At 40.6% G+C, this 13,973-nt stretch overlaps 1 protein-coding gene across 1 annotated transcript in view; it reads right to left on the bottom strand.

Moving 5' to 3' along the window:
* The window catches only part of LOC121437002 (probable E3 ubiquitin-protein ligase MID2), a 49,662-nt gene extending 36,123 nt beyond the window's left edge, over positions 1 to 13,539 (bottom strand). Inside the window, exons 1-2 of the mRNA XM_041636887.1 lie at positions 13,443 to 13,539; positions 10,607 to 10,737 (exon numbers count right to left, since the gene is read on the bottom strand). Coding sequence (XP_041492821.1) covers positions 10,607 to 10,737; positions 13,443 to 13,539 — 228 coding nt within the window. The remainder of the gene's footprint in view (positions 1 to 10,606; positions 10,738 to 13,442) is intronic.
* Positions 13,540 to 13,973: the final 434 nt, after the last annotated feature.

The following is a 13,973-nucleotide window of genomic DNA, read 5'->3' as shown; positions in this document are numbered from 1 at the left end:
ATTCTCTTAGTGAGCAAGTGGAAAAGATCCCAGAATGAGATGGGATGTGTTAGAGATTTAAAAGTTAAAAGGGAAGAACATTTCAAACCAAGCAACAAGGCTTGAATGAGACACCATGTCAAGAACTTTATTCTATATGCAATATTATATTCTTAAAAATATTCTTTTTTAAGAGTTATTTTTTATTTTTATGTATGCATATGTGCCTGTGCCTGCTAGTGGGACACCCACAGAGGCCAGAAGAGAAAGGAGCTGGAGTCACAGTGGTTGTAAGCTATCTGACATGAAAGCTTAAGAACTAAACTCTAGTCTTCTGAAAGAACAGTAATCTCTCCTAACCACTGAGTCATTTCGCCACCAAATATTCTTGAGGAGAAGAAAAATAGGATGATGGATGTCTTCAGTTAACTTTTTTTTAATGAAGAGGAAATATCATTATTGGCACACCAACATGGGCCAGCTACATTCACATAAAACCTGAGAAAGCTTAGAAAGAAATTATAGACACAAAAGAACAGAGTTAAGCATGGCTTCTTGGTAGCTGGCATTTTTTTCAGATGGACTCTGTTTGCTGGTGGCGAGCAGGAGTGCTGAGGTTCCTTTAAGAAAAGGCTTACTGACTCAGCATAAGAAATGGTGGCTTCCTGGTTCTGGCAGCACAAATTCAGGCTCTTTTAGAAGGCCAAGTACTTGAACGGGGTTTTCGGGCAGCATGCTGCAAGTTACTTGGTAGCAGCATGGGCCAACTGGCCCCCACCCAGTAGTCTCAGAAACAGTGAACAGACCTCGGCCATGTTAGACTGGATGGGGCCAAAAGGCAAAGCAGCCTTAGTCCTTACCATGCTGCTCAGCATTTTAAGGAACAGTACTGGTCAGAAAATGATTACAAATATGCAATAAAGACAAATTTAGATGGAAAAGACCTCTAAATGGGTCACAGTGTTGAATAAATATATGTAGGCTTGGGAGAGAGAAGAAATAGTTATAAAACCAAGTAAATAGTTTGAAAAAAGTAAAGACTTTAAAGAGACAGAGTACAGACAGTCATAGATTAAAGGAGTAAAGGAACATACGCCACATAAAGATGGAATATACACAGAGAATCTGAATTATGTTTATTACTGTGTTTTCTTTGAATTTTTGACTGTGACTGAGCTAAGTATAGAGAGACATTTCATTGTACAGGCTGCTAAGCCAAACCAACATATATATTTTAAAGGTATCTTGACTTCAAAATTTGGGTCTAAGGCTATGTTGTTTTGGAAAAGAGGTTCTGATTTTGTTTCCACAGAAGATGAGAACCTGTGGATTCCTTCCAGGCTAATGTGATTTGATGGACCAAGACCCCTGAAAGGTCTCTGTAGACCCCTAAAATTACTTTGCCCAACAAAAAGCAGGAAGCATTTTGGAGAGAACTATGCCCAAATCCCCAAATATTGTTTATAAAGAGATGAATACTTTGCAATGGTATAGATCTTGGTCTATTGATACAAATTTAAATATAAAGTAAGTATATATATATACACTCTTGATTAAGATATTGTGTATGTGCAGCTCATTTGAAATGTATTGTATAATTAAGAAATATAAATTAATAGATAATCATTTATAGTAGTCAAGCTTCTTATGTTATTTAGGTTTTCTAGATATATATATATATATATATCATATATATATATTTCAGTTAGACAGGTATTCTTCAAATCTTTCAAAGACTAACAGAATATGGAATTTAAAATATTTTAAAAACTTAGAACTTTTCATGGGTTAAGAAATGGGTTAATGTAAGATATAAGAGCTAGCCAATAAGAAGCGTGAGCTAATAGGCCGAGCAGTGTTGTAATAATACAATTTATGTGTAATTACTTCAGTTCTGGGTGGCCGGGAATAAACAAGCAGCCTCTACCAACAACCATTAGTTCAGTTGGTCTAATAACAAACTTGAGGATGACTTAGGAAGTTATTGGATGTGAACAGAACATATATATCAAAGATTAGAAACCATTCCATGATGGTTGATATTTATTGTCAACATGATTGGGTTTAAACTCATCCCTAGTGCAGGCAGCACCATACTATGGTCTGAGGCCTTAGATTGAATAAGAAAGAGAAAGTGAGCTGACCAGCATTTGTCTTTCTGTCCCTCTTGACTGCTGACCCAATGTGGCCATCTGGTTCACATTCCTGCCACCATTCCTTCTCTGCCACATAGCCTATGTTCTTAAACTATCAACCAAAATGAACCCTTCTTTACTTTAATTGCTTTGTCAGGTATTTGGTCACAGCAACAAGACAAGTAACTACTACACTTTCCTTGCTCAAAATTCTCCGATGAACCAACAAGTTCCTTGAGGAGAGATTTTCCACTTTGTGCCTTCCAAAGTACTTGGAACAATGCCTTGTAAAAAATGAATACTTACAGAACATTTGTTGATAGAATTGGCTGAGTGAAATATAAAACAACACAGAGGCCAAACTTCAGAAAATATGCCATAGTAAATATATTTTGTTGAAAAAAATTAGGTTGAAGTATAGAAGCTAGGATGGGAAGGGGCTTGGAGCCATTACATCAGGGGAGATTTAAAAAGAAAAAAAAAAACAAGAACAACTAGTAGAGCAGAAAGTTGGCTGAAGAGGCAACATTCCAAATCAAAGCTAAACCAATGACATTAAAATGTTTCCATGTCAAGAAGCAGCCTAGAAGAGCAATATCTTGAAATGTTTTCTGAACAGGAAAAACTCCAGGGAAAATCTGTCTTCACGGTGTGAGTAAAACAACTCAAATTACTTGGAAGGCATTTGAAAGCCCAATGCTTTGTTTGCAGTTTTATCTGAATATGCAGCAAGGTTATTTCAGCTATATAGGAACCCTTAGTTGAAAATAACTCAGGTTATCTCATTAAATGTCTTCGGTAGATTGGTTAGTATGTTGAAGACTCCAGCTCTTTGAACTTTGCTATTTGTTTTAAGTTAGTGGGCTTGGGTAAGGGATTTTATATAAAGTTTATGCTAGATTTTATGTATAAAAATCATCCCCCTTAGAAGCCACAGAGACAGCTGATCTGAGCTAGTGAGAGCTCACAGATTCTGGACTGACAGCTCGGAAACCTGCAAGGGACTGAACTAAACCATCTGCATGTGGATGACAGTTGTGTAGCTTGGCCTGTTTGTGGGGCCCTTAGCAGTGTGTTCAGGACCTGTCCCTGATGCATGAGCTGGCTTTTTGGAAACCTATTCCCCATGCTGGATTGCCTCACCTCGCCTTGATGTAGGAGGAGGAGCTTGGTCCTGCCTCAACTTGATATGCCATGCTTTGTTGATTCTCATGGGAGACCTGTTCCTTTCTGAATGGAGGGGGTGTGGATGGGGGTGTGTGGATGGGAGGTGAGGGAGGGAACAGGAAAGAGAGGAGGGAGGGGAAACTGTGGTTGGTATGTCAAATAAATGAAAAAATTAATAAGAAAGAAAAAATAATTTATTATCGTGGAAAGAAAAAATAAGACTAGTGAGCTCAGAGACAAGAACGGAAGCAAGGGCATGCTCATTCTTCATAGAGGAATTTAAGGATTTTTATTTCTTCATGCTTTAATTTGTCCTTAAATTCATAAATTATTTAGGAACAAATGGCATTTGTAGTAAATGAACAAAAAGATGTAGATATGTTGATAGATATTTGATAGATTGATTTTTCCAAAGATCTTCTAGTTCCACATACTAAAATGTCTTTAATGATCTTGAGAGCATGAAAAGAAATAAAAATATCAATTTGCTTAATTTGAAAAAAAATCCCCCTTAAAGATATCATTGGGCAATTCTGCCAACCTATTTGTGTGAATCCACCTATTACAAAAAGACTCTGAGGGGCAGTTTGTGATATTTAAAACAAAGGATCCCAACTCACTCTTTCAAAGACTAAGCACTGGCAAGTTCCCAGGCCTTCTTCTTGGTTCCATGCTGTTTTACTTTCCTCTCAATCGCAGCAAGAACTTGGACTTGCATGTTTTTACCAGCTGTACACCACTCATCCTTTTTGAGTAGTGAGGATTAAAACTAAGACCTCATACATGCTAAGCAAACCCTCGACTGCTGAAAATTTCCCAGCTCTGCAACTGATTGTAAAGTAAGGTCTCATCTTGTCAAATGCCCACCCTTCTCTAGTGCAAATTCACAAATTCCTTTGCTGAGAGGATTTTGACTTCCTTTGCTGAGAGGATTTTGACTGGGGGGGGGCACTGCAAGGAAACAAATATATGGGGGTGGTTACAAATGTCATGGGTTACAAAGACCCTTTTCAGTGTAAATAGTTATTTTGGCAAGTACTTAAACTCTATATTGGAATGGAGGTGTGCTAGAACCCTAGCTCCTTTCAGAGATGCTGCATTAACTCCTTTTCTTATTGCTACTACAACACACCTGACAAAAGCAACTTAAGGAAGACCTTGCTTTGCTCACTGTCCATGGGTACATTATGGCAGGCGAATCCTAGAAAGTAGCGTTTGAGACAGCTACTTGCGTTTCATCCACAGTCGGATGCAAAGAATGGTATGTGCTAGTGTTTAGCTGCCTGTCGTCTTTGCATTCACTCTAATACTCCACACAGATACCTTCCCCAGTTCAAGGGGATCTTCCCACCATAATGAACTCACTCTAGATCATTCCTCCCAGGTATGCCCAGAGATTTGTCTCCTCGCTGTTCTAAACCCTCTCAACAGACAATCAATAAACCATCACAAATGCATTTGACAGTTTTAGGGGGAAAACCCTCATGTGCTCATTCTCCAAGTCTTTGTTTTATTCCTGTGTTTAAAGTTCATCAGCCTTCTCTCTGTCTTGGTGAGAAATGTCCTCACACACGCCCTCCCTCCACTGCCATATTATCAGTCCTGTAGAGAGTTGTGCAGGAGTTCAGAAGGTATTGAGATTTCTTGTTCAGCTGGAACAATCCCTATGTAATGGTAAATTATCCCACATACCCAGACTCAAATGAATATCATTTTTTATGTCCGTGTTCTCCGCTTGACAAGTTAGTGCCAACCAAGAAGTCATCTACTTAAACAGATCATCATCTTCCTCCAGGAAATTTCTAAAATTCCAGCATTAAAGATCATTTGGAGAACTGTGTTTCAGCAAACAATGAGTGCCTGCCATTTACAAGGAGTGGAATGTAATGATGAAAAATATGACTTCTGCCTTTGAGGAACTCAATGTTTAGTTGAAAGAATGAAGTGTGAAGACAACTAATTCTAATTTAAAGAACATGCAGTATAACGGAGTACAACAAAGCCCTAATGAAAACATACCAGGAAGCATCGGATTTTGCCAGTGGAAAAAGATCATCAAGGACGGTTATGATAGGTTTCTTTCTCTGATCTGGCTTAGGCGAATAAGCAATAGTTGAGCTTGAAGAAGTGGGGCTAAGGAGAGAGGAGTCCAGGCAGAGAATGGTGTGAATAGAGTAAGCAAAAGCATTAGGAGGAGCAGTAGAGAATGCGCTGATGGAGCAGACCAGATTGCAGACGCAATGAAGTAAGGCTGGAAGTAGCAATGCTGGGGTTGGAAGACAGTCCCGTGGGTACACTGCTTGTTGCCCAGCATGGGGACCGGAGTTCAGATCGCTAACGTGCCTGCAAAAAGTCAGGTGTAGTGACAAGCACCTGTAACCCCACTGCAGTGGGGGAAAGAACAGACAGAGATCCTGGAGCTCACTGACCAACAGAAAGTCTAGCCAAACAGTAAGTTTCAGGTTCAGCAATGAGACCATGATCTCAAAAAGAAGGTGTTAAGGGATTGAAAGTGCATTCGAATGTTTTCTTCTGGCCTCCACAGGCACATGCACATAGAAGCACACGCTTCTGCACACATATGTATACACACACACACACACACACACACACTATTTAACAAGGAGATTTCAAATCAGGTAAAGTGGCTTGCACCTATACTTACAACGTTCAAGAGCAGGAGGTTTCTGAGATCAATGCCACCATGAAGTACAAAGCAAGATGGTGTTTTATTAAAGAAAAGAAAGAAACAGAGCTGGGGTAATGACTCTGTGGGCACAGTGCTTGCCATGCCAACATGAGTACCCCAACTAAGATGTCTAGAACACGCATAAAAAACCATGCATGGGTCCTGAGTTCAACTCCCGGCAACCACATGGTGGCTCACAACCACCTGTAATGAGGTCTGGTGCCCTCTTCTGGCCTGCAGACATACACACAGACAGAATATTGTATACATAACGAATAAATAAATATTTAAAAAAAAAACATGCATGGCAATGTGCACCTTCACTGCCAGTGTTGAAGAAAAACAAGAAAAAGATGGTGCCTAGAACTCACAGGCTTGCTTGTCCTGCTGAATTGCCACGTTCCAGATTGAGGGAGACACTCTGTCCTAGAAAATAAGGCAGGGAGGAGTAGAAGGAATCATCCGATATTAGCCTCTTTCCTCCACATGTGTACACGCATGCACATGTACACACGCATGCTTAGACACACAAAGAAAAGCCATGAAGGTTGCAGATACACTTTGCAAAGATGTGCTGCTATTTTGACTCAGGACCTTGGTGCTATAATAACACCCGAAGTATTATAAACAGTCCAGAGGGGAGAGAAAGCAGGCGCAGGAAGTGGGAGAGAAGGCCACAATCTCCGCACCTCCTGCTCTCCCATTACTGTTCTGTCCCACCTTCTCAAACTCCATAACATCAGAGAGAAGAGTCCGAGTTGGAAGTCATTCAGTATGCAGTTGCTTTCTGGACGAGAGAGATGAGAAGGAAAAGTGAGAGGTAAATTGGACAGCTGATGAATTACCAAGAAGCTGTTAAGAACAGATTTGCCATCTTACAAAGCTGCAAAAAAATCATTGCTTTTTACAATGATGCCTTCAAGAAAATGCAATGTTTATGAAGCAGACATAGTACTGACGGTGGCAGCATCAAAGCCAAGGTGTTAAGCCAGATCATGCTTTAAGGACATACACAAACAGGCCCTGTCATCAGCACCGGCACCTCCAGCAGACAGCTGCTAGGTTCAAATGAATACAGGGAAAGAAAGAAATCTTTTATGTTGTTTTCAAACCACCACAACATTTCAAAGACATGACTGAAGCTTTAAATAAAAATAACTAAAGGAAGCAGGACTTTCTCCAATATGTCTGCTTTGTTCCTTTAGATTTGGAGGAGGGTGGCCACCTCAAGAACTAAGGAATATATGCAACTATTAATATGCTTTTTTATCTCCCCGTACTTGGGTAACTACCACCTAGGAAGGGAAGCCAAAAGTTACTTGGGCAGAGTTAAGCAATTAACAGTCTCAGCTCCTAAGCTGTTTTCTCTGGTAAGGTGGGGGCATGGGAGATTAGGACGTGGACGGGGCATGGCTGCTGGAGCCAGACAAGTTGGCAAAGGAAGCTACACCATGTCTAGTGGTGTAAGAATGCTAATGAGTTGGGCACCAGTCAGATATTGAGTAAGAGACAAATTTCCTGTCGGCTTGTGGGTTAGGTGCACAGTCCTTAACACTTTCTGCTGCTTAGCACTCTCTAACTGCTTCCTGTATTTTTAGGTTCTTTACTTCTCCCGCTGGCCCTCTGCAGAAGGCATGAGCAGTCATTACTCTTTCTGAAGAAGAAATTAGGAAACACAGAGGCTGTACAACTTGCACAAGGTCATATAGCTAGAGTCAAAACCAGGATTTTAAACTAGGCAGTCTGTTCCTGTCTATGATTTTAATCACCATATGTGGGGGGGTGGAAGGGAGGGAGGGAGAGAGACAGACAGACAAGCAGGCAGGCAGGAGACAGAGGCAGAGAAAACAGGCTTCTCTTCCTCCTAGTAATTCCTCTCAAGACAACCACATTCTCTAAAATTATTCTCTTGGAATGCTTTGTGTATGTGTTTTCTTAGTTTTGTGAGAAAATACAACAAACACATAATGTAACATATGTAGAGACGCGAATGGTGTACACATGCGTATTTTTACGTATGTGTCCCATGCTTATTTTACCCTTCTCTAGCTAGCAAAAATCTTGACAGTATAGGGATGGGACAATTTGCTCCACATATCTGTCTTAAGAACGGCCTTTCTAACATAATTGCACATGGCAACTCTGCGCTGGTTTTGGAGAGCTTTTCCCTGCAGGGATCAGACCATCAAACCTTTGTTGCCTTCAGGTTGTCTAGTGTCTCCCTCAATATAGCATTTTTATACCAGGCAATTGCTTAGGACATGAAAGAAAAAAGCAGGAAAGGTACAATTTAGGTTTGGCATCTAGCATTTTTATGTACACAGTTAAAATTTCTATGTGAAATGATGGAGAGACCTACTTTTAAAAAGGAATATCTTCAGAACCATGGGCAGATTAGCTATGAAATGGGTTAGCAAAAACCCACAGATTTCGACTTCGTTGCTTACTAGAGTATGAGTCCTGGAAAGAGGATGGAATCATCCAAAATTGTATTAGTAAAAAATGACAGAGCCGGCCTAGAGCTAGGTCTTTGAACTCCTTACCTGGTTGGTGTTCCTTCCCCTCTACTACCTGTCTACTACACAGCCAATTGGCCATAAACCAGTTAGGAGACACCAAAGTCTCTAGCTCATACGTCTATGCATTTACTCTACAAATAGGAACATTTATGGAAGTGTGCACACATAACTTGCATGAACTATTATAGTAGACCCAAACTGGAAACAACTGAAATATTCCTCACTAAGAGCAAGGATAAGCAAACAGTGGAATAGTCACACAACTGAATATCCTCCCAATATATCAAATCATAGAAAAAAGCTATTGATACAAGTTGAATGGATCACAGAAACATTATGATGAGTGACACAGAAAATCATAATAGTTTGAATACTGTATGATTCCATTTATAAAACATTACAGAAATTAGAAAATTATAATGATGAACAGACCAGTGATTGTAAGGAAGGGAGATGTGACTACAGTACAAATTGGTAGCACATGGTGTTGACAAAATGACTCCATGGTTAAGAGTATTCATTGGCTGCTCTCGCAAAAGAGCTGAGTTTGGTTCCGAGCACCCACACCCGCTGATTCTTAACCATTTGTAATGTCAGATCCAGGGATTCCAACACTCTCTTTGGACCTCTGTGAGCATCAGACCTGCAGATAGTGCACAGACATTCATGCAGACAAAACAACAAACACATAAATAAATAAACACATCTACTTTTTAAAAAGAGGCAGCACAGTGAGTTTGAAGTGGAGATGATGAAACAATACTGTCCTAATTATGGCGGTGATTATAAGAATATAGATGACTAAATAAACATGCTCCCCCCACAAATAAAAATGCAAACCAAGGAAGAAAACTCTCTAAAGTCCCCATAAGGATTTTGGCAGGTCTGTGGAGACAACATTTCTGTAGTTTTCTGAAATTCTAACAATTACATATATCTGATAAAATAGTTGGGTCCAATATAGTCTCAGTCTCTTTTTATATCTCTGTCTCCCCCCACTTAATAAGAATATTGGGTTTTTAATCTTCTGTCCCCCTCCAATATGAACGGAAGCTCCTAAAGATGAGGGCATTGCTTCAATCACTACTGTACCCACAACATGTGCTTAACATATTGTAGGTGAGCTATAAATACCAGTTGAAAGGCTGGGCGGTGGTGACACACGCCTTTAGTCCCAGCACTCAGGAGGCAGAGGCAGAGGCAGAGGCAGGCAGATCTCTGAATCTGTTAAAAAGGAATCAATGAATATGGGTGTGCTTGCCCTAAAATCAAGGTATAATGGAAAAGTCTGTACAGCTAGCTTTCCACATCCATAAGTTCCGTGCCTGTGGATTTAATCAACCTCATATTTATAATATTGGAGCCATGCTTTGTTCAAGCCCATGGGGGGCCTGGCCCTTTCTGAATGAATACGAAGGAGGAGTAGAACGGAGGGCGGTAGATGGGAAGAGGGGACCAGAAGGAGAGGAGGGAGGGTAAACTGTGCTCGGTATGTAAAATAAATGAAAAAAAGTTATTTAAATAAAATAAAAGAATGGACTGAAAAAGGGAAAACATCTGAACAAATCTGATTCTGGATTGAGTATGTACAGATATTTGATCTTATTCCCAAGCAATATAGTACAACAACTATTTATATAGCATCCACACTGTGCTATTCTAAGTAATCTACAAATATTTAAAGTATAAGGAAGGCTATATTTAGATTGTATGAAAATACTAAACCATGCTATGCCAAGGACTTGAGCATCTGCAAAGTTTGGTATCTGAGCCAATCCTCCATGGATACCAAGGGAGAACTGTGCTGCATTCTATTTCTTCATTATGAGACAAATAGCTCTTCCATTTCTTTTTACACAATTGCTCAAATTTGTTTTCTTTCATCTGTCTTGTCATCCCAAACAATAGTTTACCAAAATATGAAAAATTGGAGAAATGTCTGAATAACTACATAGGTCCTAGGAGACCATATATTTTTAAATATTTCCTTTTTTTATGTTGAAAGAAAGAAATTACCTGGGTATTGGCTAATCCTGCTGGGGCATTAAAAGTTGTACTTCTACGAGCTATCCACCAGGGGGAACTATTTACTTATCATTTCTCCACATAACCAGTACCTGATGGGAGCAGATGCAGAGACCCACGGCCAAACAATAGGCAAAGAGAGAGCCCAGATTGGAGATCTCCATCGGGTCCCTCTCCGACTCCGCCGAAGATGGGAAGGAGAAATTGTGGGAGCCAGAGGGGTCTAGAAGGACAAGGGACCAAGGTCACAAGTAATCAACTAAGCACGGCTCGCAGGGTCTGTGTGTGTGAAGCGGCAATCTCGGAGTCTTCGTGGGTCTATGCTAGGTCCTCTGTGTATATGTTATGGGTGTTAGCTTGGGGGTTTTGTGGGACTCCTAACAGTGAGAGTAGGGGCTATCTCTGACTCTGTTATTGCCTGCTCTCTTCCTCCTGCTGGGCTGTCTAACCTGGCCCTCATGTAAGGGTTTGTGCCTGGTGTGGTATCTCCTTGTGTTATGTTCAGTCACTGGGAGGCTTGCTCTTTTCTGAGGGGAGATGGGGCGAGGAAGTGGGGCTGGGGGAAAGGGGAGGTGAAGGGAGCTGGGAAAAGTGGAGGGAGGGGAGGCTACGGTCAGGATGTATTGTATGAGAGAAGGAATTAGGAAGGTTTTAAAGCAATACAGGCTAGCTTACTCTTAGAGTTTTGTCTGGAGGGAAGAAAAATGAGTCCACGGAAGAGCTGAGGTGAAGTATGCTTAGGGTGCCGCTAGGCACAGAGAAGAAAAGCACCTAAACTAGGAAGATGCACCGGGCGTGGGGAATGGCTTCCTGCGGGGAGAAACACACTTGAGCAGAGCCTTATGGGACAAAATGTCAGGCAGAAGAAAAGAAAAACAGTTTACCTCCTGTGGGGACAAGTTCTATGCCCTTCAAGTGCCTGGCCAAAGGTAAATATATGCTTAAGTACGTGTGAAATTGGTGGGCAAAACACAAAGTGCAGATGCTAAAAGAACAAACTAGAAACATAAATTAGGGAAACAACATCCCTATCATGATAGGGCTTAGAAGTGATTCTTTGAGAACTAGTGGATTTCAGCTGACAAAAACCAAAGTCCTTGTTTCAGGTTCAGAACAGGCAGATGATCAGTAGGGGGAAAAAACCAAGCAGAAAAATGACATTAGCTAAAGCAGAGAGCACATTCCTCCAAGCTCCATGAGTCAGTCAGGTCAGGAGTAAAGAGAGAAGATAGAGAAATACCAGAACAGAGCCCTGAGGACAAGAGCCTGAGGAGTCATGTTTGAGCACATCACGGAGACAGGAAGTCTCAGAATAGTCTCCAAGTCTGTGACAAAAGACAAATATACCTTGAGGATAGATTTGCAAAGGTCTTAACTGCTTCATATGGCAGGAAACACTAGTGCACTTGATGGTGAAGGGTTAAGAAAAAGAGAGAATCAGATCTAGATTAATATATCGATGTCTGTCCGTATATACATGCATACATATGTGCACATGGTCCAGAACATGTTTTAAGAGCAAATGTCTAAGGGCAATGTAAAGAAGGGTTCCCTGTAACTCATGGGGGTGACAAACTAAAAAACAAAATTCAATTAAAATTGGAAATGGATTTTTAAAAACATATTGCTAGGAAAGTCTCCTTAACAAGAAGTGGCCTCAGTTTCCTCTCCTCTATATGGGACAATACTTATACCTAGTCTCAGAGGGTTCGTATACGCTTATTAAATGATGTGACTAAAACATCTTATATATTTTCTACTGTGTTTTCTCTTGCTTTGTCTTGTTTTCCCACTGCATCAATGATGATGACAGCTGTGGCTTCTACTGCTATAGAATATACAGCATCTGCGGAAACAGGCGAGTACTGTTTCATCCTCTGAATTACTCTTATTCAGTTTAAAGATACAATCTGTTTTGTTTCCTGGAACATACTGGGCCATCATGATTTGTTTTTCCCTGAGATTCCCCAGGTCCCTTCTCTTACTCTTCCTTCTATATCTACACCTCTCGATCCCATTCTCAAATCAGTGACCTCCAAACTATAGGACAGGGTTAGCTCTGCCTCTAAAAGTAAGACAGACTCTCTCCCTGATGCCACACTAGCATACTTCCTATCACCATTCAGAACAAAAGGTCAATGCCAAGAGGGACTGACTGTCTCCCTACTAGGAACCACACCATTACCTACTTACTGTCATCATTCAGAGCAAAAGGGCTATGCCAGGAGGAAGGTCAATGACTTATTTCTGACAGAACACCAATTACATTTCATATGGTTAGCTAGAAAGGAATTTGGCTGGCCCAAACTTGTTTTTCTGCTCTGGGCTACCCCATAATTAACATAATCCCCAGGCTCTAAAGCCAAAAGATATTAGCTGGAGTCTAGAAGAAATAGGTGTCAAAGAAGGAAAGGTAACTAATGTATTCTCTTACTTACAAAAAAAAAATATAACACTGTAATTGCATTCAGCTTTAGTCTCCTCTGTAGTGCTCCTGGAGGGAGGGGATTCCATCTGTTCTGTGCTCTGAGCTTCAAGCAGAGTACATCTCTATATACAGGAGGCTCATTAAAATACTTGAACACATCAGTGAATGTATACCTTCCCCCATTCGATCTCCATTATATGTAGCATAGCAGAGAATCCACTTATTAGCTTGCCTGGCATTGGGGTAGGAAGGAGGATTGATTATCAAAATCACAGCAACTCTGGTACCACAAAAGTGTTAATGGAGTCACAGGGTAACATAGGCTTACCCAGGGACCCCAAGGGGTGTTGCCTTGTTTTGTCCATATATATGAATCTGCGTGTATAATGCCCATATTACATACCTCTCTCAACCATCAGCAGGGCAAGGAAAGTCAACCTGTGTTCCCAACTCCAATAGTTGCTAAACAAAAGCCTACCTTTATAGAGCTGCTTTCTTACACAACTTTGCCTTAGTGACATCCTTAACATCTGTATCTCCGTAGTGGCAGCGTGGGGAGAAGAACGGTGCTGGAGAGTCATCATGGAGATGTTTCATGTCTGTATTTATCTTCCCAATACTCATGAGGTATATGGAGCAGATACTAATGTCTGCATTTTATGGATGATAAAACCAAGATCCAGAGGGGTAAGGTGAACAAGCAAAATCACGTGAGCTAGCAAGTGTTGGTTCCAGCACAAGCTGGGCTGCCTAACTCTGAAGCAGATATTTATGCTATGTATGTTCCCTTTCTTTCTTTCTGTTTTCTTTTTCTCTCTTTCTTCCCTTTCTTTCTTTCTTTCTTTCTGTTTTCTTTCTCTCTCTCTCTTTCTTCTCTTCCTTTCTTTCTTCCTTCCTTCCTTTCTTTCTTTCTTTCTTTCTTTCTTTTTTGAGACAAGGCACCATGTAGTTCAGTGGGAGCTCAAATTCATTGTATAACTAAGGATTATCCTAAACTTCTTCTGATCTTCTTGTCTCCACCTCCCAAGTAC

This window comes from Microtus oregoni, unplaced genomic scaffold, assembly GCF_018167655.1.
Source record: "Microtus oregoni isolate MIOR12 unplaced genomic scaffold, Mior012 000050F_019, whole genome shotgun sequence".
NCBI classification, from domain to species: Eukaryota; Metazoa; Chordata; class Mammalia; order Rodentia; family Cricetidae; genus Microtus; species Microtus oregoni.
The sequence above is the reverse complement of the archived record's forward strand: the minus strand, read 5'-3'. Positions and strand labels throughout refer to the sequence as shown.